Genomic DNA, 21,230 nt, shown 5'->3' with positions numbered 1-21,230 from the left:
TTTTAACAGCTAAAAGACTCAAAATTTCTAGAGGTACCCCTGCCTAGATGCCTTTAACAAGGACAGAAAAGCAGCGCGCTACAGGCAGCATGTTAATGCCGACCTCGTAGCAGCGGGAGAATATCGTGGCGTCTACTCGAGCCAGACGTGGAGAAAGAGACAATGCGCTGGCAGCAAATTGAGCTCTTTTACAGTGTCCTGAAAAGGACAGCCTTGTAATCACAAGCACGAATGAGCTCATACTTCAAATTATTTGTAACAGCATTCAACAGGTGCACACTTTTCTGAAATGCAGCCATCATAGAAATAGCCTACAAGTAAAATTAATGAGTGATTTGATTAAAGTACGAGTAGATGACAGAAATGCACTAACAGATTCAGAACATCTTTGTAGAAGCAAAACACATCTCTCACCTCCCTATATTTTTTTTTATTGTCAGTTATCACTCTCATCAGGTCCCCTAAATGCCAAACCCTGTCGGCCCAAAAATGAAATTGCATCAATCAGTTTTTTTTCGGGATCTTACCATTTTTCCTCACTGTGTAGTTGCGTTTGTCTTCGTCGATCAATCTGTCCTTACTAAAGTCGGCATTTTCAAATTGAAGAAATAAGGGAGGAAATAAGTGGCTCTCGCTTAGAGTACATCAATGCCTTGTCCATAAACCAAAAAGGAAAATTACTCAAGAAATGGGCTCATTTTTGCCTGTTGACTCATATTCTGAATGGTCAGTCATTGGCGGATCAAGAAAGCACAAGAACAGGTGTAATAAAAATGACTAGGAGAGGTACTGCTATCGCACTTTTTTGGTTTCACATGGAAACGGTTGTTGTGATCATGTTTTTGCAATTGGCTTTTCGCAGAAACCATTTTAGATGACAAAACCAGAGCTAGCCCGCTCAATAGGCGACTTAGGCAAACAAAAAAATAAGTTGACTGCTGTTGCAACCAGTTTTTGCCTTTAAATTTTAGCTATGGAAAAATATGAATATTGCTCCTTTGTTTTTAGAAATGACATTTCCTTTAGGAGGACGGTACAGCTGTTAGCGCTGTCGTCTCACACCTCTGAGACCAGGGTTTCCATCTCCACCATGGCTCCATGAGTGTGGAGTTTGCATGTTCTCCCACATTTCCTCCAGGTACTCCAGTGTCCCCACCACAGTCCAAAAACATGTTGAGGTTAATTTCCAAGTTGCCCGTAGGTGTGCGTGCGTGACTGAATGGTGCGAGTGTGCGCCCTGCGATGGGCTGGTGCCCCATCCTGGGGTTCTCTCTGCCTTGTGCCCATAGCTTCTGGGATAGACTCCACACCCCCACAACCCTGAATAGGACAAGTGGGTGCAAAAATGGATGGATGGAAGTTTCCCTTAGGACAGTGTTTCCCCACCTTTTTTCTGCATTAGGATACACAGCACATATAAATATAAAATAAGCAGCATTATTAGGATGTAATTACACTGGCTTTCAACATTTGAAGTGACCTAAATATGTGGAAAGTTACCTAAATATTATGCTGTGTTCTAGCACCTGTGGATGACTATGCAGGCCAGCACTAACGAAAACAAACAGCAGTAGACAAAGACCTTCACAAACTATGGTATTTATTTCAAACAGAGGCTTCTTTTAGCTTACATTTGTACAATAAATTACACAATGTCCATCCTTCGAGGAATCTAATAAATACTTTAGAGCTTTCACTGCACCCCTTCTCTCTGAACTTATTTGTAAAGATAAAACTTTACAAGCCCATGTACAGGTTGGAAAATACTTCTGAACTCACCTTCAAAAACACAATGCTTCATATATGACAGCAAACTAAAAAAAAATGCTGACTTTTCTAGAAAAAGTATGAAAAATAACTGGATAAAACTGTCCCACAGGGAAGGCAAAGACATAAAACAAAGGAAACATGCTTTAACCCTCTAAAGATGTACAGAGAAACTACAGTTAAAACAGTAAAAGTCTGTACAGAAAAATACACAGTATTAACAGTGCAACATATTAAATAGCTTGACTCCAAACACATTTTGATATACAAATGTATTACAAAGGCATACAATTACATAGTGCCAAAACCAAAAAAGGGCTTCGGTGTATCATACAACAGGGAGTCTGTACAGACTTGAGTTCTCTTAAGAACTGAATGCACCAATGTCATCCATCTCTGTTATAAATGCATGTTTGCAAAACTGTAACTTTTTACCTGATTGGAAAAACTCAAAGAAAAACAAACACACACACACAGACACAGACACTTAAGAGGGCACACCCCGATCAGACCTGTGAACAAGCTCATTGGTTGATGGATCCTCCAACGCACATACACACACACACACACACACACACACACACACTCCGATAAGATGTAGCAAAGCAACAGCCAATGTTCCCAGTGAGATGTATCAGTACCAAGTGTACAGATGAACTTAGGTTTCCTAGGTTTAACAACATGCCTTTCATCGTTTTCCTCCCTTAAATAATCCTTTATTTTTTAAATCTGTACCCTCGCCAAGAGAATTCCCACAATTCATTCATGCCACCAGCTGCAGTAAACATCAGCTTCTGCATGATACTGATAAGACTGACTACACAGCTGTTTACCCACAACTCCTCCCTGCCGTGACAGATATCGGCCTGGCCAGTGTCCGAGTGTAATAATACACATTTGTTAGGCTGCATGAAGGCAAGCCAATAAGCAAAACATGGGGCGAAAATATCATTGGGAAGACAATGAAACTACAAAACTGGGGTCTTCATTTTAGGGTTTATACCGAACCGTGATTACGTTTATTTTCCACTGTAGTGCATTTACAGTCACTGTTAAGTGAGACATCTCTTTGAAATTCCCTCTTACTGGTATATTCATATTCAGTAGCAAAATACATTTACTCTCATTTCTTAAAGTGCAACTTTTTTCCATTTCTTTTTCGAAGGTGAGCCTCATCACCAATGACCCTTTTAGGCATGTTCCGAGAGATACAGATCGTCACCGAATACTTTAAAGAGCCCTTTTCACATCTCTCAGCTGCTGACGCGAGGATCTTCTGTCATCTGTAAACAGGAAGTTAAATTCCTGGGAGTCTTCCGCCATCGCCGGACCCAACACGCTCACAACAGGACCAGGTGGACTGTGTCGTCTATCAATGTGCCCGAGAAGAGCAACAAGGCACAAGAGTATCACTCTGAAGTTCAGCTGACAGTGAGGTTACAGGGTACCTCTGTGGCTCAAGGTCTTACAGCTTTATTATTTTAATAATAATAATAATAACAACAACAACAGCCTCTATGGCCGGGTGGGGGAACACCACCCGGAATGTTTTGGGGGTATTCCTGTTCTTTTTTCAGCTCAGCTTTGCTTGATGGACATGGGGTGTACCTTTCACTCACAGGACACGGGGATGTTCAGAAGATAAGCTACTGAACAGGGGAAGGGGGCAGACTTTAGCGGTTACATTTAACGCGTCACAGGTAAACGCAAAACGTTACAGTTGATGGACACACTACAGGAAGGACCCCTCAGAATTCACTGACCGTACCCCTCCCCCCGACCTCAAAACACAAATCAAGGTGAAAACAATTATTGCTCTGAGAAAACAACTTAATGTCTTTATCACCAAGACACGGCAAGTCCATTGTTGCGTTTTCCCAGCTCCCTTCATGAAAGTGCACTTAAGTGCAGTTAGCTTGCCAAAAAGAAAAACAGTTGTCAATACAAAAAAAAAAATATATATATATAGTGCCTGTCGTTCATTTGCTGAGTTTTCTGGGTCACCGGATGTTGTGTCACCTGCACTCCACCGACATCCCAGAGTTCTGTGCGGGCCCGGCCACGGGTGGGTCGGCCAGAGTCAGCATGACAGCCGCAGTCAGCGAGCTGGAGGAGGGTGACGAGGACGAGGAGGCAGCTACGGCACCTGGAGGACGCAGACACATCGGCGGGAAGCCACTTATCACCTTTGTCACCTTATAAATTTGTAATTAGGCCAAAAAATTCAGAAATAAAACATAGCTAGAGTGAAGGAAACACTGGTATATTACTGTTGGCATGCAGGATGGCAGAAAAACCTGGATGCAAGTTCTGATGGTAGCGGATTTCTACGTGGGCATCCAGTGTCAAACCTGGTTTAGCTAATTTTTAAGTATATAGGTATGTCACGGGTAAACAGCCTACGACGCGAAGCTTTTCACAATATAGCCTTTTCCCTTAAAACCTAAACAGTCAGGGAAAGATCTTGAAAGAATAGGCTATCCAGAGGAATGAAAAACAAATAAAAGTGATATGCGAAGAGCCAATCAGGACAGAGGAAGGGTGGATGACTCACTTTCTCGGTCCTTCTTCTTTAAACGCTTTCGCCGCCGGTCTATGGACGCCACCTCCGACTTGAGCGAGAGGTAGTGGTTGCGAATGTCCTGCAGCTTCTCCTGCAGGAAGGAGATCCTCTCCAAGCTGGTCATTTTTTCCAGGTCGGCTGGGGTGGAGGATAAGACACAAGTCACATGACTGCCCTGCCTCATCCTCAACTCTGCCTCTACCGGGGTACAGCAGTGAACCTACAATCAATTGCTAGTCACTTTATGATTATGATCAAGTACTACATTTCCATCAAGAATTATTAAAGGGGAAAAAAAGCTACACACTAAACCTGACGTGATATCATTTCAGTTCTTTTGGACTTTGGTTCTGCCCGATCTTTGGCTTTGTAACTAGCAGATCCTGAAGCTCTAAAACACAATAAGTTTTGTTCTGTCTGACTAGCTGGGTACTGTGGGGGGGGGAGTGACACTCACACATCTGAAAGCTCCATTTGTACACACGTGGTGAGCGACTCTGAGGTTCCCGGTGCTGATGTTGGTGATCCGGATCCCCATGCTTGTGGTATTTGTGACCGGAAGGGGGCGTCCTTCCGGGAGCCTTTGAGGCGGGAGATTTGGCGCCGTTTTCATTGGTGGACTGGTCCTCACTGTCACTGCTGTGTGCTGTGGGCCAATGAGAAGGGAATAAGTATGATTGACACTGGTCTCCTGCCTATCAGCATGACTACAAAGTGCCACCAACTCCTTAGAGCCAATTAATACTCGACAGTTGCAATACACACGCTTAGGCCTGCTGCTGCTGAGTAAGCAGTGTCGCTACTCATACTTGCAGGTGTAGTTTACATCAATATGGAGAATTAAAAGTTATGTCCACCAGGGGACAGTAAGTGAAAACCAGCTTGGTCGCCTCCTTCATATCCAGTCGTACTTGTTAGTATGAGGTCGTGGAATAAAATTTTGAACACTTGCTGTCTCCACAGCGTATTGCTAATTTTGTTAATTTCGCATTTTTCTATATTCTATCTACTGCTCCACTTCGTACAGGTACTTTGCCGCTGGTCACTCGTTCTTAAAAATAAATCAGATGCTACTTTAATACTAAAACTGTCTCGTATATAATCACAAAGGCCCATGACAAAGGTTGACCATACTACCCCCAGGGTGAAGCGGTACTTCCTGGCGTAGGTACGCAAACGACACGCGGCAGCCATGACACATAAGAGAACACCTTGGGCCTTGCAGCCATCATCCATCATCCTTTCCTCTCACCCGTTTTCCGGCCCTTCTTCGGATGCACGCTGGAGCTCTTGTGGCTGCGTTTGTGCCTCTTCACCGGGCCGCTCTCCTCTGCGTCCTTGTGGCGTTTCTGGCCCCCCGACGCCACTGGGCACCGATGAAGATAATCCAAAGGCGAGACTGCGTCCCCCGCCACCAGCGAAGCGTCGTGCTTAGGGCTGCCGCGGTTAGTCGACGTACTCGACGACGTCGATGCTGAAAATGCGTCGACATCAGTATTTTAAATCAACGCATCGTTTTAAAATTATTTTAATCAAATTACTATTACGAATTCTAAAACGCTTCAATTCATTATAACAATTTTTTAACAAATGTTCAAATTATGACAAAGTCAGAGGTAAATCCAAGAGCATGATTCCACACTGACCTTTGACCTCTTGCTCTCCTTCCAGCTGGCTGCTGCTGCTGCTGTTGCAGGACAGGCTGCCATCGAAGGCTGTGCAGGGGGACCCGGCCCCCTCCTCCCGGGGCAACTCCTGCAGCTCCCCACCAAGGCTTTCCACCTCTACCGTGCTGTCCGTCTCGCTGCGCCCCCCCATGCTCTCCTCCTGTGTGGGCTGCGACGGAGACGGGACGGCGGGTGGCTCAGCGGCCAGCGGAGGCGGGGGTGGCGGGGGAGGGGCGTGCTCCTGGGTCCGTTTGGGGGCCTCCGTGGTATCGCTACCACCATTGGCCGCCAGAGAAGGGGACTCGGGGGTGGTGGGGGGGGTGTTGAGTACAGAGTTGCTGCCACTGCTGGGAAACTCCTGGGTCCTCTCCGGCTCCTGCCTCTCCTCCTCCCCGGCCGGAATGTTCACCTGCCCCCGGTCGGCCTTTGGCTCCTCGGGTGCGGGGAGGGCCGCTGGGGGGGAGTTGGCTACCTCTGTGTCCGAGTCGGAGAACAGCTCCTTCAGTTTTTTCTTGGGCCACTGGCCCTGGATGCTAGACCAGACATCCTTCTGGCCCTTAGGCCTGCTCCCGGCGGAGACCCTCTCGTCTGTACTCTGTGACACCTTGGCCCGCTTCTCCGGAACCTCCCAGAACCCAGAGGGACGGCTGGCCTTCACCTTCTCTTTCAGCCCATTGTATTTCTTGGATGGTGAGACCTTGGCTTTGGGACGAGCCTGTTCCCCATCTTGGGCCTCACAAGGAGCAGCCCCCTCATCCTCTGAGCTACTACTTATGCTGGATGTAGCATCCCCCTCCTCTCCGGGAGCTGCAGTACTGTCCTCGAGTCTCTTGGGGGAGCCAGTGGGCAGCCACTCCACAGTCCGGCCCCTGGCACTGCTCTTGGAATGACTCCGCTGTAGATGTTCCCCAGGGTTCTCTGCCTTCCGTTTCCGGGTGCAGATCTCGGCTTCCGGTCCAGGAGAGCCAGCTGGTCTGCACCCTTCCTGGGGGGGCCCGCCCGCCCAGGGCTCAGAGTCCTGCAGGGCCTCCTTCCCGTCTTCCTCCTGATTTGCTTCCTCATCCTCTCGGTCGCTCTCATCTGTTGAGATTCCAGAGGCTACAACAGATGTACATTTAAAAAAAAAAATACATTAAAAACCATCATCAAGCGACTCAAGCTGGCCCTCTTCCCGTGCCTCATTAGACATATTTCCACCGCGTCCGGCCATGGAGATTACCGTGCAGCCCGTTGGAGGCAGAGGAAGTGTCGCCGCCCTTCGCCGGAGATGAATCCGCCCCTTTCTCAGAGTTGGCTTCTGGCTTGGAGAAGCCATCGTGGGCGGCACTGGGCTTGGGGGAGCGATGGGATCGGTTGGGCTTGGGGGGAACGGAGTCCTCCCTGTCGGACATTCTCTCCAGCCTGTCTCTTTCACTTTTGTTCTGTTGAGGGTCCCATGGAGGGAGCAGACGCATCAGGTCCATGACCAACCGAACGGCTGACTGATATTTTGTTGAACATGCAAAATAAACCCTTTCATTAAATGAAAGTCTACCTCTAGGCGGCCTACCTTGATTTTTTTCCGGTGCTTCACTTTTGGCACATTCTTATTGGCTGGCCGCACTATCTTGTCTGCCTTTATCCATTCGTCATATCTAATTGGAGGACAGAAGGCACAGGATGGGATCAGTCAACACGACAAAACATGCTCCGTGGCGGAAATCGACCCATGCATCAAATTCAAGTACATGCAATCAAACTTGTCACACGCCAAGGAACACAATCAAGTGGTTCAATGGTCCAGTCCAGACCACTGAGCACTTGTGAAAGGAACGAAAACATGTCCGGAACAGCGAGTCACCTAGCTGTTAAGGAGCTGTATAAGCAACCAAAAGTTTGCCAATCTTTAAAAGGGACCTTCATTTGTACCTTGAAAGTAGGACAAGTAAACAGTAAGGTACCCACCCACTCAAAGGAAAAAGCGCAATAAAGCTTTTACCCTAAATCTTTTTAGGAGTTATGTATAGGAAAGTCAGATTTTATAACCTCATTTGGTCAAACCGCTAAGACCAGAAAGACCAAGACAACGACAAGACAACAAAGCAGCGAAGCCAATTCCCAGCAATACTTCTGAACAGAAGCAGGCAGCGTAACCGAATCAGAGAGAGACAGCTGACCAACAGACAGCGCACATCACACAGCCTCGCCTCGCCTCCAAGTCATCTGCCAAGACACAAGTACTGCCTCTAACTATGTGAAAGGCGTGAAGGGTGGCCTCTCTGTACAGAACTGCGGAGAAATGCTCAAATGAAGTGAAGCTTTCCTTATACAATGACAACTGAAGGGGTCAAGTGAAAGCATCACGATTTCTTAATGAAGACGAAGAAAAAAAATAATGATCCACCAGTCAGCCATTTTTCAATGTTCCTTTTTGACCAGTAGAGGGCAACAGGGATTAATTTCAGCCTGCTTTCAGTAGGAAACGAGGAAGTGCTTAAGGGAGGTGTGCAGTGACTCGGTGATACGGCGGGAGGGGGGGGGGGGGGTCCTGTCTGAAGGTAACCCCTGCGGGTGCACAAAGACGAGCAGCGTAAAGAGACCCCCAGGTGCTGCCTTACCTGACGTTCCAGCCACAGTAGTGCACCAGGTAGAGCAGTTCTCCCCCCTCCAGGTCTGACTCTTTGACAGTGGCCTCGTACGTCTTCAGATTGCGGCCTCGCCCATACCTCACCTGCACCTTCATCCCTGGGGGGTAACACTCAAACTCCTCCCCTTCCCCCTCCTGACTGCTGTCATCCCTGCAAGAAAGACAGTTGGGCACTCCCTCATCTGGCCCCTTCTGGCACACCCACACCCCCCCAACCCACCCTCATGGCACCCAACCTTACTCCCTGTCTAAAAGGCCACAATGGGGTCATCAGCCTGCATCCTATCCTTGCTCTAGCTCCACCCTAGTCCCGCCCTCCTCTTCTCCCCATTGGCTGACTTTCTCTCACTCCCACAACGCTACACTTTTCCTATATAAATTCATGACTTAGGTCTATGGACTGCTTTTTAAATACCTCCATATAAACTGCTAAACATATACTATCCATTTTTATTGCTACTGTGGGGGGGGGGGGTGCTTTTGTAAGCTTTCAAAGTTAAAGCATGGGGGGGGGGCAGTATGGAGAGTTAGCAAGCCAGCAGTGGGAGGGAACACTCTGCACCCATTTTACAAAGCAAAGCGTGACAGTTGCAGCAACAAGAGCCAATGGGGGGGGGGGGGGAGGGGGGCAGATCAACAAAAATAGGATGTGTGACAGCTTCCGTTTCACTCAGGTGACCTCACTGCTACAGGCTAGCTGTGCCAAAAGGCCTGTGATCAACTTGCAAGACAGCCGCCCCCCCCCCCCCATCACCACAGGACGAGTCGCGCCAGCCTGTGGCTGCAGGTTCGAGTCCCAGAAGTTCTGCTGTAGCCCTTGTCCTGCACTAATATACTGTCCACCAGTAAATTGTACAAAATACAAAAACATAAAGCAGCTCTGGAGGGTTCTGAGTTCTGAGTGGATTTAAATGCAAATTGTTGTTTGGACAAGCAATGCACATAAATTATGAACCAATCAGAGCCTCCCCTGCCCACACACAGCACACTCTGACACAGCCATCACGAGAACTGAAATGTCGCCGCTAAATCCAGAACAAGAAACGGGTACTGGTGGGGGGGCGGGGTGTCACCCTGTTGATCGTTGGCCCTCAGATGACCCGGAAGACGTTGCAGACAGTCGATTTCCTCTCCCTCCCACATCTAGACATCTCACTACTGACACGGCAACAAGCCACATCGCCGTCTTCTGCAGCCCCTGGCCTATCCCATAATCTACTAAGCAGAATCTCCTTCGGCAATCACCACGGAAACATCGCTCACCACACTGACCGATTTCAGGGCTGGTTCGGCAAGAAGGCGGAAGTGCGTGCGCGGTTCGAGCCGACAGCCAATGGAAAGGACCCCAGCCGGCCAATTAGAGTGCAGCCTTTGTATTGAGCAGGAGCTCAGAATCCAGCTAAGTCAGAGAGACAGAAGCCTGGGAAAGAGGCTGAGATCACGGAGCTTCGGCCCACGGATGGGGGGGACAAAGACGGGGGCCGGCGGCCAAAGCAGAGAGCCCTGGCACAGGGAAGGGCCACGGGGGGGCGGAGCCAGACCCTGCTAGGCCCCCGCTAGCACTCGCCAGCACCCATCTGGGCAGAAGAGGTTCCAGCGCTGCCCAGCTCGGTTCCAGATTTTGAGTTCTGTCAGTAGTTTCGTCATGCGGATGGAAAGCTGAAGCGTCGAGCACGCCCAGAGCAAAGGGGAGTTGAAGCAGGACCCCCCCCCCAGCCAACACCACCCCCCTCAGAGCCGCCTGGATTCTCTTGGGGCCGGGCGACCCTCAGGACACCCACTTACCCTGACTTGTCCTGCTCCTCCTCCTGCTCCTCCTCTTGCTCCTCCTCCTGCTCCTCCTCCAAAGGCTCCTGCTTGACAATTTCTTCCCGGGGGCCCAAAGGCTTTTCCTCATCCTCCTCTTCGCCCCCCACCTGTCCTTCACCCCTCTGCTCCTCCTCAGCCTTCGGGCTCTCGCCCTCGTCCTCGTCGGCCCCCGCTTGGCTCGGCCTGGCCTCCGTCTCGCCCTGTGGGGGGAGCTTGGGTGATTCTCACAGACGTGATGCTCTCTTTATTAGAGCAAGTGGACTTACTTTCTATGGCAGTGTCCCATGAGGTTACTGCTGCTGTACCTTTAAGGAGCACGTTTAACCAATATAAGATATATAATATAATAATGCTGTATAAATGGGGGTCTGTGAAAGGAAACGGCTAAAATCCACGTTACTTCTTTAGCAGATACTTTTATGCAAAGCGATGTACATTTTGTGAGAAAGCAGGGTCAGACATTCCCTGGAGCAATAGTGGATTAAAGGCCCTATTCAAGAGTCCAACGGTAACGTCACTCTGATCAGTAGGTCACCAGTTCGAATCCTACAGTCGGCAAAGATACAGAATCTTAACCTGCTGAGCCACACTTTGCCCGACTAAACTTCAAACTGCTTAACCGGACGGTAAGCTAACCGAACACGGGGGATGCTGGGGGGTGGGGGAATGCTTACCTTGCATACAGTAGGCTGTGTCTCGCTGGTCTGGCTCTCGGTGATAGGCCGCTGCTCCTTTGACTCCGCCTCTTTCCTCGGCATCGCGGGGGCATTACTCCCCGCCTCCAGCTCCGCCCTCCGCTCCAGCTTGTGGGGGAGATCCATCCGGAAAGAGATGCCGGCGGAGGTGCAGTACTCCTCGAAGCCGTAGAGGTACCTAAGGACCAAAGACCAAATCAGACAAAGCAGCCAATCAGGAAGTCCCTCCTAACTTGACCTCATTTATCAAGGGAATGAATCATGCCGTGCCGACGCTTGCGGGAGAATCCCGGCACGTGCCGGCAGCTTTCCGAGCCGCCGCCTGGGCCGGCCAGCTGGAAGCGGGAGCACCCGGCGGGACGGGACCCCGTCCAGCACTGCCGGCCGGCTCCGACTGGTGCTGAGCTGCTGCGAGGATTGAGGCATAGAGGGGCTCTTGTTGCTGGGATCGCGTGTGTGTGTCGCTGGGGGGGGGGTGAAAACTGGCGGCACAGTCTGCATGCAGCTGGTTTACAGTGCCAGAGTGCGGGGGACCGTCCACCAGCCTAATGCCAACATCGCTCCTCCAAAGAGGCATCACCCTCATTAAATGGGGGGCAGACTTTGGCCATGGTCACTGTATAACACACAGTGCTGGCTTTGGGTGGGGGGCGGGGGAGGGGCTTACTTCCTATAGGCACACTTGACGTTGTAGCCAGCGGCAGAGTTCAGCACCGGTATCCCCAAGTCCTGGTAGACTTGCTTCCAGACCGAACCACTATCAATCTGGGAGGGGGAGGGAGAAAAGCACTTCAGGTCCGTTGCAGGGCCCAGGACTGGCCGAAAAGAATAGAACCCCAGCGGTCAGACACTCACATTATCGAACCCCCCCAGTTTGTGCACTAGCCGGTAGAGCTTGAATAGGTTGAGGTTCCTGTAGCCCAGCACAGGTCTCTTATTGATGGGGGTACCTAGAGTCAAACAGACGTGGTTAAAGGTGCCAAATCCGGCAGCCACGGCAACACATCTCCCGGGCGACTCACAGCCAATCAGATCGCAGACTCACCCCGGTCCTCCATGAACTTGTACAGCTGCTGTACGAAGTTGTCTCTCTCTTCAGGGAAGGGCTCCACTTCCTCCTGTGGACAGGAAATGGAGAGCAGGTGACCTCGGGCCACCCCCCCCACTCCAGGGACAGCCCCTTCTCCTTGGTTGGGAAATGAATCAGGCAGTGGGCATGTTTACAAACCCAACCCCCCCACAGATGTGCACGAGTAAAGGAAAAGTGGCTGGCAGAGTTACAGTCATTTAACCACACAGCGGGAGGGGGGGGGGTGCAAATTATAGAACTGCGAGTGCAAAAGGACCATGAAGTTTTTCTGGAGCAGAAAATGATGTGCTGAGTTGTAATGTGAAGGACTTCAAAATGAGGAATGTGCTACTTCTGATACCCTAACCCCTTCTCTTTTTGCAGAAGCACTTTCCATGACCTCGCCGGGGCCGACGTCAATGTCCCACCATCCTCCCATCTAACCCCCCCCCCCCCCCCCCACCCAGAAATGCTCCACAAGCCTCCTTTGATCTAACTACTTGCTGACTTGTGTAATAAGTAATAGGCTATGGAAGCTGGGCTGGGGGGGTGTTCTGTTAAAGATGCTGTCTTTTTTTGGGGGGGGAAAAAAAAAAAAAAACATTTCCTGAAAGTGTGGGGAAAAAAGGCCAAAATTACACCAGCAGGGGGAGTAGGGGGATTCCCCACAGCGTGATGTCAGATTTACGCCTCGGTGCCGGGGTTCCCCAAAGAAGGGAATACCAGGGCAGCTTCTGCGGAGCTCAGCCGACTGAACTCTGTAATCTTGTTTTTAAATTTGCCCGAGAACTTTTAAATACCCCCCCACAGAACGTCTGTATGCCGTAAAAACACAGCTGAACTGCCGCTAAGGAGATTTCTAACTGAAGACTCGTGGCGGCCGGGAGAATGCCGTATCCGCCGGGGATTAGCGATTCGCCTCTTCGCCGTCGAGTTCTGCGAGAATCACTTCAACTTTGCTGCTGCTTAGTTTTACACTAATTTATACAACTTCTGTAAAACCACTGGGCCCCGACGCCCCACAGCACGCAAGCCGGACAGCACCTCCTCCCCCTCGCTGCTGGTGTCCTCCTCACGCTCTTCTTCCTCGTCACCCTCGTCTTCCTCACTGCTGGAGCTCTCATCCTTCACCTCCGTCCTCCAGGTGTTGGGTACCGTGCCCCACCGCTGGAAGGCCAGCGCCCCGTCCAGGGCTGATGCGAAAGAAGAGAGCTGCATTACACCATCGCAGTCGGTACATCTGAAGTCTCAGAACATGCCGTTCCTGTGACCCAGAGGGCGATACGGTGACTTCCGCCCCCTGGTGGCTGTGCGGTGTTAGTGATGCCTAACCGGAGAAAGTAACTATAGCGACCTGATAAGACCACATTGTAATAGCAGGATCTGTTCTGACTCGGTGAATATCGGCTGTCAATGAGACACTTTTTTAATAGACCGTGGCAGTTGACAATGAACGGCTCTGGATTCATCATTTTCTGGAGAGTGGCTTTTAGGCCTGAGAAATGGGTCTTGAAAGGGATCCCTACCGGAGCCGGTTCTCTGGGATGCAGCCTCAACACGTTCATAATGTTAAGCTCAGATGTGCAAAAAATTATAGGCACTTTGAGGAGTTTCAGTTCATACCAAAAATGAGGGGAGGCAACATTCTGCGAATTTAAGTATAGTTTTATCAGTTTTTACATTATCGTATCTCAGTATCTATTGCTATGTATTAGTCATTTTTGCCTAACAGTTAGACTTTGGACATAGAGAACAATTCTGAATGTGAAAAACAGACATGGAGATTCTGCCAGTGGTCTTTTTGGACATACACAGCACAGCTATCCCATAATCCCTCTCTCTCCGTCAAGCCACGCAAATCCCACCACAAGGGGGCGGCCTTTCTTACCCTGTCTCAGCCCGGAGTCTGCTTTCGGTACTGACTCGCTGTCCAGTTCACGGATGTCCTTGTGCAGCACAACGGAGCTGTAGCGCGAACACACACACACACACACACACACACACACACACACACACACACACAGACACACACACCTTCCATCAGACTTAATGACAACTATTTTAAGTGAGGTTCATTATAAAACATTAATTTACACAGAATGCTACTGAGAGATGTTAAAATGTTAATTTGGATTTCATTATACTGAGGTTTAATTAAGTAAGACTGAATATCATTTTATTCCATCAAAGGCTACTCACATTACATTTATAACATTCAGCTTAGAGCAATATATGTTGAAGTGGAAAGCGTGACACTAGGAGGGATTTCATCCGCTCTCAAAGCATATCAGTGCTGAAGTACACCAAGGGCGCCTTGTCCGGCATTCAGACACCTACTGGTTCTGTTCAGTTTCACTACAGACACGATTAACGGCAGGACACGTTTTTCAGCTCTTGGGAATGACTCTCGTTATGGAGTAAGACGTAGCTGCGGCAGCAGGGATACGGTTTCGTCTTCTCGGGGTCGGAAAGCCACGACCGGCGTCGTGTGATGACCTCGCCACAGGTGGGAGAAGGTGTTGAATATAACCTCACTGCCTACATAAAGCAGGACCAACGGCTTCCTCTCTTTTTAATATCTGTAAGAATCGCAATTTAAACATGCACTTCAGCTCCAAAGCCCCATATTTCCCATCTGATATTATACTTTTATCATCCCAGCAGGTGGCGCTAGAGGTGACTAGTTTAGGAAATGCCAACACGCCACTACAGCCAGCTGCCTGCGTTGGCTGTTATGTTCTTCCTTAAAACAGCAGATCAGAGTGGGGGGGAGGGGGGGGGGGTTGTAGCTGACACGTACGGTCGCACAGATTTCGATCGCTCACCTTGACTGTCCGGCCTGTAACTCAAATCTACCCTGGGGATATCAGAGCCCCAAATAGTGTGACCATCAGCCATTTGTCAGGGGCTGGGGGTGAGGACCCTGCCTCATTCACCCCCCACACCGGGCCTTAGCGTTAAACAGACCCAGACCTGGCGTCTCAGTTGGCCTCCGGCGTACTAGGAAGGCCCAGAGCGCCCCCTCCCCCCCTCCGAGCAAGAGGAAATCCCGGCATCGCCACGTCCACACAGCTGGCATCTCGCAAAGCCTTTGTCGAGTCAGAGACAGTGCCCCCCCCCTACAGTTACACCCTGTTAGTAAAAGTAATGTGATTTCCCTCCTTTCCGACGCGATTCTCCCCCAGGGCCGCTAACGGTCAGGTGGGGGCGACAGAGGGATGTTAAAAACACCTGGACTCACAATTTGCCATCCTTGAAGGAGCGGATGAAGACGCTGTCCTTCTTCATGGAGACGTCCTCGCTGCAGTCGGGGGAGACGACCTTTTATAGAGATTTTTTTTTTGGGGGGGGAAGGGGGGGGGGAACATTTGTTGTCAATGAACTGGAGCAGCATGTAAACAAGAAGAGATTGAGGAGCCCAAATCCCTCCCCAGATACAAGCCCCCCCCCCCCCATCCTGATGCTAAAACCAGAGGGTGTCACAACCCCACCATCCCACTAACTAGGGTAAATGCTAATTAAGGTCCTGACGTCACCCCCCCCCAATATACCACCAGCCATCTGCCCGCCTGTGCCAGGCTTCCAATGCCACCCGACAACTCTCCCAGCACCCCCACGCCATGGCCCGGCCTCGGTCGGGGGTGGGAGAGTGAGAATACCAAAGAACACAAGCCAGAGGGAGCCCCAAGCTACAGGCGGAACGATTAACCAGAAAGGGTGTCGTCCAGGGCTGGCAGCCCCCCGGCGGGCAGATCCAGCGCCCAGAAAACCAGTAAGATCATTTTACCTTCTGCACAAGTGACAGCATTTGGTTGTTACCGTCTGGGTTTGACGGGATCATGTTATACATCATATACAGGCCAACAGGTGCCGCAGTAGGAAGCGAAGTTCGGAGGAGGGAAGCTGCTGCTGTATTAGCCGTTTCAGAGATTCTTGGCTGCATAAAGAGTGTGAAATCCGAACTTCTGAGGATCGCCAGGAAGAAAAACGCACAACATGCAGAGAGACGTCCCATCCAGACCACCGCATCACAAAGGGAAAATCTTCCAGGACCGCCGCTGTCACGCTATGCTGGTATCAGTAGGCAGGGTGTTTCCACGGAGACGGTCACTCATAAACATTTATCTTATGCAGCCTGCACCCCCCCCCCCACACCCACCAAATTCAAATCAAATAAACCCACAACACGACAGACAAGCGATCAGGAATGAGAGCACGCGCGTGTGTGTGTGTGTGTGTGTGTGTGTGTGTGTGTGTGTGTGTGTGTGTGTGTGTGTGTGTGTGTGTGTGTGTGTGTGGGCCATTTTGAGTTAAAAACTCTTAAAATGTCACGACAGGCAAAAAAAAAATAAAAATTCTGGCTTGGGCAGCGGCGGCTGGTTCCCGAAATTGAGCGCGAAACAGCCCAGCCCGCGGGGCCTCGTCAGGACGCACGACAGAGCCTAATACCTCGCGATCCTCCCGCACCGTTAACAGCTCCCACGGCTTCAAAGCGCTGGCTCGGGCGCCGGTCTCACCAGAGCCGGGTACCACGTCGTCCTCTTCTTGTCGCCGGTGGTCACGCCTTCCACGCACACCACCTTCCCCAGCAGCTCGTCATTCAGCCGCTGGTCGGCCTCCTCTTCCTCGCTGGAGGATGACGTGGTCTCATCCTCCTGACTGGGGTGGGAGATCGGAGACAGCAGGGCATGCTGGGTAAGATGGCTGCTCCCCTCGTCATAGCTGGCCCACCGTACAGTACGCAGCCTATTTACTTATCTGTCTGTATCTTATAAGCACCAAGGCTCACAGCCGAGGAGGGGGCTTGTCCTGGTGGGCGTGGCCTAATCAATTCTGATTATGCTGAGGAGTAGCTCCTCCCCCAGCCCCGCCCTCTTTCTGTCCCAAAGACTCATCTGCTGGCATCGATGCAACAGAGCCTCTCCCACTGCTGTGGGGCACGTCAGGCTCATCCTGTACACTCATCGCTCATCAGGACACCGATTCGCACCAACCCCCCCCCCACACACCCATCTGTGGCCAGTCACTCCCAATTGGCCCATTCCTAAGCGGCGACTCACAAGCCACTTTCAATTAATGGGCAGTGCGCTCGCAGCCGGCCGGGCAGATGCCCCCCCCCACCCCCCCCGCAGTCACGGCTCGGCACTCGTGTAAACAACGGCTAATAAGCGGCTGCGGCGCGGCCAGCGAAGATCCCGCCGTTAATTATCCGCGTAATGGGACGAGGCGCGGCCTGCTGGCAACGACCCCCTGGCAGAAGTCCCCGCGCCCCGTCAGCTGACAGCTGCCCCTCATGATGTAAATCTCAGCCCCCAAACTGGGGGGGGGGGAGGGGGGGCGCTAGAACGGCTTCAACCACTGAAGCTGCCCCCGAAACACCATCTGGCCACCATTAACACACGAGACCCGCGGCTTCTGTCCCTCATGCCCCCCCACTGTGCGGGGGGGGGGGGGGGGGGGGGGGGGGGGGGCTGGAGGATGGGGGCTGTCCGCCTGGATGGAATTTCATAAAGTTTACAGGATTTGTGTGTTTTTTTTTTTTAACAATACGATGAACCAAAAAAAAAAAAATCTGGAACTAAAAGCCTTAATAGAATTGGCAGACCACCCCTGGGGGGCATATTTGTTTTTAAATAAGCCATCTGACACACCAGTAGCAGGAAGGACCATTTCACAGGCCGCTATGTGCTTTGTGTTCAAAGTCCCCGCGGGGAGATGGACCAATCACTGAACGCCCTCCGTATTTCCCAGAAGGCCCATGTGTCCCCACAGAATCCTCACACATGGCCACAGAGAACCCAGCTGCTGTGACCCCCTCCAGCCCAAGGGGGGGGTAGCAAATCCACCCAATCACCATAGCTACGTTCAGCTAGCAGGTGGCTAACCCGCCCCACCCCCCCCCAAACCCTCCACTAAACTTTTCAGCTCCCCATAGTTCCAACATTGCCTTTTTATCCTCACGTTTGTTAATAAAATTATAATATAAGCTTTGAAAAAAAATTTAAAATGAACTATATGCAGCAGGATCTAATGCAATCTGGCGGCCGCACTGCCAAAGGAGACAGACTGGGGGCACTGGGGGCCCAGAACTCACACTGGGTTGGAGCGCCTGCCTCGGCTGCCCTTCCCGATGACTGGCGTTCCGAAGTGCTCGGGGTTCGTCAGGGGCAGTCGGTCAAGCGTCTGAAATGGTGGGGGGGCAGGGGGGGGGACACTGTCACTGGCTGGAAGACTAAAGTTAGGGCAAATGCTAATGGGTGCTACTGCAAGAAAGTGGGGGGCAGCTGAGAGATGGGATCACAGTTCCTATTAGTCATCCGCAGTCACATGATGACCAGCCACTCTTTGGGCTCATGTCACTTACACATCATCCCCCTCAAGCAGCAAATCTGTGCAGTTGTTTCCATAACAGAAACATGCTTTATGACACCAAAACCAATGACAACGCGGCTTTAGAAGGCTTCGTCCGCGCCTCGCGCGCGTCTGAGAGGCGGAACATTCCAGAGCCAGTTAAGCGTGAAGCTGCGGCCCGCAGCCACATGCTAACGAGGCCCCCGTAAGCCTCGTAAACATCGGGGCGGGGGGAGGGGGGGGGCTGCCCGCCAACAAGCTCACCTCACTCTCTGCAAAGTGGCGGGCTCCCTTCAGGCACAGCGAGGAACGCCTTAGGGTCTTCTCATCGCCGTCGTCAAACACTGGGGGGGGGCAGAGACGCATGGGTGAGGGTGTCGGCCTTAAGAGCGCATGGTCACATGATACCGGCAGAGAATCCCCCCCCCCCCTTACCGACTGTGTACACGCTGGCGTCAGTCAGTTTGTTGATGGTGGCCTCTTGATACGTCCCGTCCTGGTTCCTCACCTCCACCACCGCTCCTACCTGTCCGAAGATACGGTGAGAAAGAGAATCAATGGAAAGAAAGGAGGCCACGCCCACCGCACCGCGTTTCCATGCCTGACAGCCGCCGTAATCTCCTGGCTCACTCCGCCGCTCTGCCGGAGCCAAATACAAACCGGCGAGCCTGAACTCCGCTGCTTAGGACGTCAGAATGAGAGAGAAAAAAACACACGCGGGATTTGTCATGGCTGTGGAAGGGTGGCAGGTGCCAGCTGGCATTATGGGAAAGACGGGACCAAACGAGGCAGGTCACCGGCAGCGGGGACCCAATGTTACCCTGACGGGGCTCGTCCATGACTCAGGGATGCCGCTTGGGGCATATTTTACAGCTAAAGTGAGACACATTTTCAGTTAGCTCTGTTGATATTTAACGCCAAAGACAGATTTTCATCTTCAACACTTAATCCTTTAGGAATCAAAATTGTCATAAGAAATCTGAAACAGTGGTGACAAAATTAGCTGACTGACCCCCTCCCACTCAGTATGGGCAAGATTTAAATATACCGATATGCAATATCAATATAGCATCGCTTTTACTTTAAAAAAAAAAAAAGTATAAAAAGTGGTATACATCGGGGTGTAGTGCATGGAAGATATGATGGTATGAAATACTCTACACTTGATTAAAATTATTGGGCAGAACTGATGAACTGGGACGAATGGAGGAGATGGACCAATGATGAACCAGCTGCCCACTGACCATGAGCCAATGACAAACCAGGAAGGAGTCAAAGGGTAACAGGAAGAGGCCCCTGGAAAACCTACCTTCAAAAGCCCTCTGATGTTCTCGTCGTGAACCTCAACAGTCGACGAATCCAGTTTGAAGGTCACCTGGGAGATGGGAGCATGGAGAGCGAGTGTATAAATAAGGATGGTGATGTTTCTTCTTTGAATATAAAGGCGGAGCCCGCGTCACCCGGAACCTCGCCACGCCTGCGCCATGCGACGCCGTCACTAGAAATCCTCGGCTCCAAAACAAAACGCCTTGGGCCCCCCTGCTTGGGCTGGCTCTTTTAATCTGAAGAAATGCAGGTCCCGCTTAGTAAATTTTGCCGATTTGGGGTTCCTTCAGAAACTTCTGCCAACCAGGGGGGCCCTGGCAGTACATTTTGGGGCCCTTATACAGTGCTGGGCCCCCTCAGCCTGCCAGAATGTGTAACCACACAGTTAAAAGGGCCTGCCATCCACAGACCTAAGCACTGGGGCCGTATGTATCCCACAGGGCAGGGAACGATTGGCAAATCGAAGGGCACACACCCCTGTGCTGAACCAGAGGAATGTTTTGGCCCCTGCAGCTGTTTCTCAAGCAAAGTGACGAGTAAAGATTAAGATATTTTTATTCGGCATTTAAATAAGAGCAGGCCGGTGACCCTGGGGCTGATCTCATGGTTAAGGGTCTCGATGGCACCATTACTCTGCTGGGATTAGATCCCACAACCTTGCTGCCAAGGGCACCGATTCCCAACCCGAAGAGCGAAATCCCGCCCACAAACATACTGCTGCCATCTCCTAACACAACAACTGCGGGCGGAAGCTAAAAATAAATGTGTTTATATGACATAAACATCAGTAAATTAAACATTGACAATGGAAACCAGCACACAAAAATTCTCATTAAAAATAGCTGAATAGTCAGTTTCATGACATAACGTCACAGTTAAGAACAGTCAAAACAAGGTCGTTTATTTTATTAATTTTGCCCCCCACCCAGAAAAGTGAATAGGTGACCCATGTGGATGCCATTTTTTCCATTCCGGATTGGTCACATTCACAGATTTCGTCGAAGCCCCAGATGGGTCTTGCCCTGCCCAGCCTGCCGCAGTGAGGAGCCACCCGTACACTCCGGGCTGCAGGGACCGTCTCACATTTCCCTGACGCTCGATAAAGCGGCGGGACGACGAGCTCCCCCGCCCACAACCTTGGGGGACCGGGTCGTGTACGAGAAAAGGGCTTGGATCACCTTGACAAACCGGATCAACAGCCGGATGCAGCCCAGTTGTGTGGCATTTATCAATAATCCCCCTGAATTATGTTGAATCTCTGCACTCATTGCTTTGATTTATGTTGTATCCCTGCTTTGATGCTTGGCTTTTTTTTTATTTTTTATTTGGCAAAAAAAAAAAAAAAAAAAAGTGGCCG

At 50.8% G+C, this 21,230-nt stretch overlaps 1 protein-coding gene across 3 annotated transcripts in view; it reads right to left on the bottom strand.

The window, feature by feature from the left end:
• Positions 1-1,583: 1,583 nt before the first annotated feature.
• arid4b (AT-rich interaction domain 4B) overlaps positions 1,584-21,230 on the bottom strand; it is a 32,211-nt gene continuing 12,564 nt past the window's right edge. Inside the window, exons 4-24 of one of the 3 annotated variants that reach the window (XM_072709484.1) lie at positions 19,857-19,922; positions 18,983-19,073; positions 18,812-18,891; positions 18,291-18,379; positions 16,714-16,855; positions 15,438-15,517; positions 14,085-14,161; positions 13,241-13,389; positions 12,173-12,245; positions 11,983-12,077; positions 11,795-11,892; positions 11,107-11,305; positions 10,409-10,632; positions 8,595-8,774; positions 7,547-7,631; positions 7,217-7,418; positions 5,977-7,077; positions 5,583-5,804; positions 4,788-4,976; positions 4,322-4,468; positions 1,584-3,913 (exon numbers count right to left, since the gene is read on the bottom strand). In XM_072709484.1, coding sequence (XP_072565585.1) covers positions 3,783-3,913; positions 4,322-4,468; positions 4,788-4,976; positions 5,583-5,804; positions 5,977-7,077; positions 7,217-7,418; positions 7,547-7,631; positions 8,595-8,774; positions 10,409-10,632; positions 11,107-11,305; positions 11,795-11,892; positions 11,983-12,077; positions 12,173-12,245; positions 13,241-13,389; positions 14,085-14,161; positions 15,438-15,517; positions 16,714-16,855; positions 18,291-18,379; positions 18,812-18,891; positions 18,983-19,073; positions 19,857-19,922 — 3,720 coding nt within the window. In that variant the 3' untranslated portion in view covers positions 1,584-3,782. Of the gene's footprint in view, positions 3,914-4,321; positions 4,469-4,787; positions 4,977-5,582; positions 5,805-5,976; positions 7,096-7,216; positions 7,419-7,546; positions 7,632-8,594; positions 8,775-10,408; positions 10,633-11,106; positions 11,306-11,794; positions 11,893-11,982; positions 12,078-12,172; positions 12,246-13,240; positions 13,390-14,084; positions 14,162-15,437; positions 15,518-16,713; positions 16,856-18,290; positions 18,380-18,811; positions 18,892-18,982; positions 19,074-19,856; positions 19,923-21,230 lie in introns of all 3 variants that reach the window. The other 2 variants (XM_072709483.1, XM_072709485.1) reach the window with 2 other exon arrangements.

Source organism: Paramormyrops kingsleyae, chromosome 3 (genome assembly GCF_048594095.1).
Source record: "Paramormyrops kingsleyae isolate MSU_618 chromosome 3, PKINGS_0.4, whole genome shotgun sequence".
In the NCBI taxonomy this organism is placed as follows: Eukaryota; Metazoa; Chordata; class Actinopteri; order Osteoglossiformes; family Mormyridae; genus Paramormyrops; species Paramormyrops kingsleyae.
Note: the sequence above shows the minus strand (reverse complement) of the source record. Positions and strands in the feature narration are given on the sequence as shown.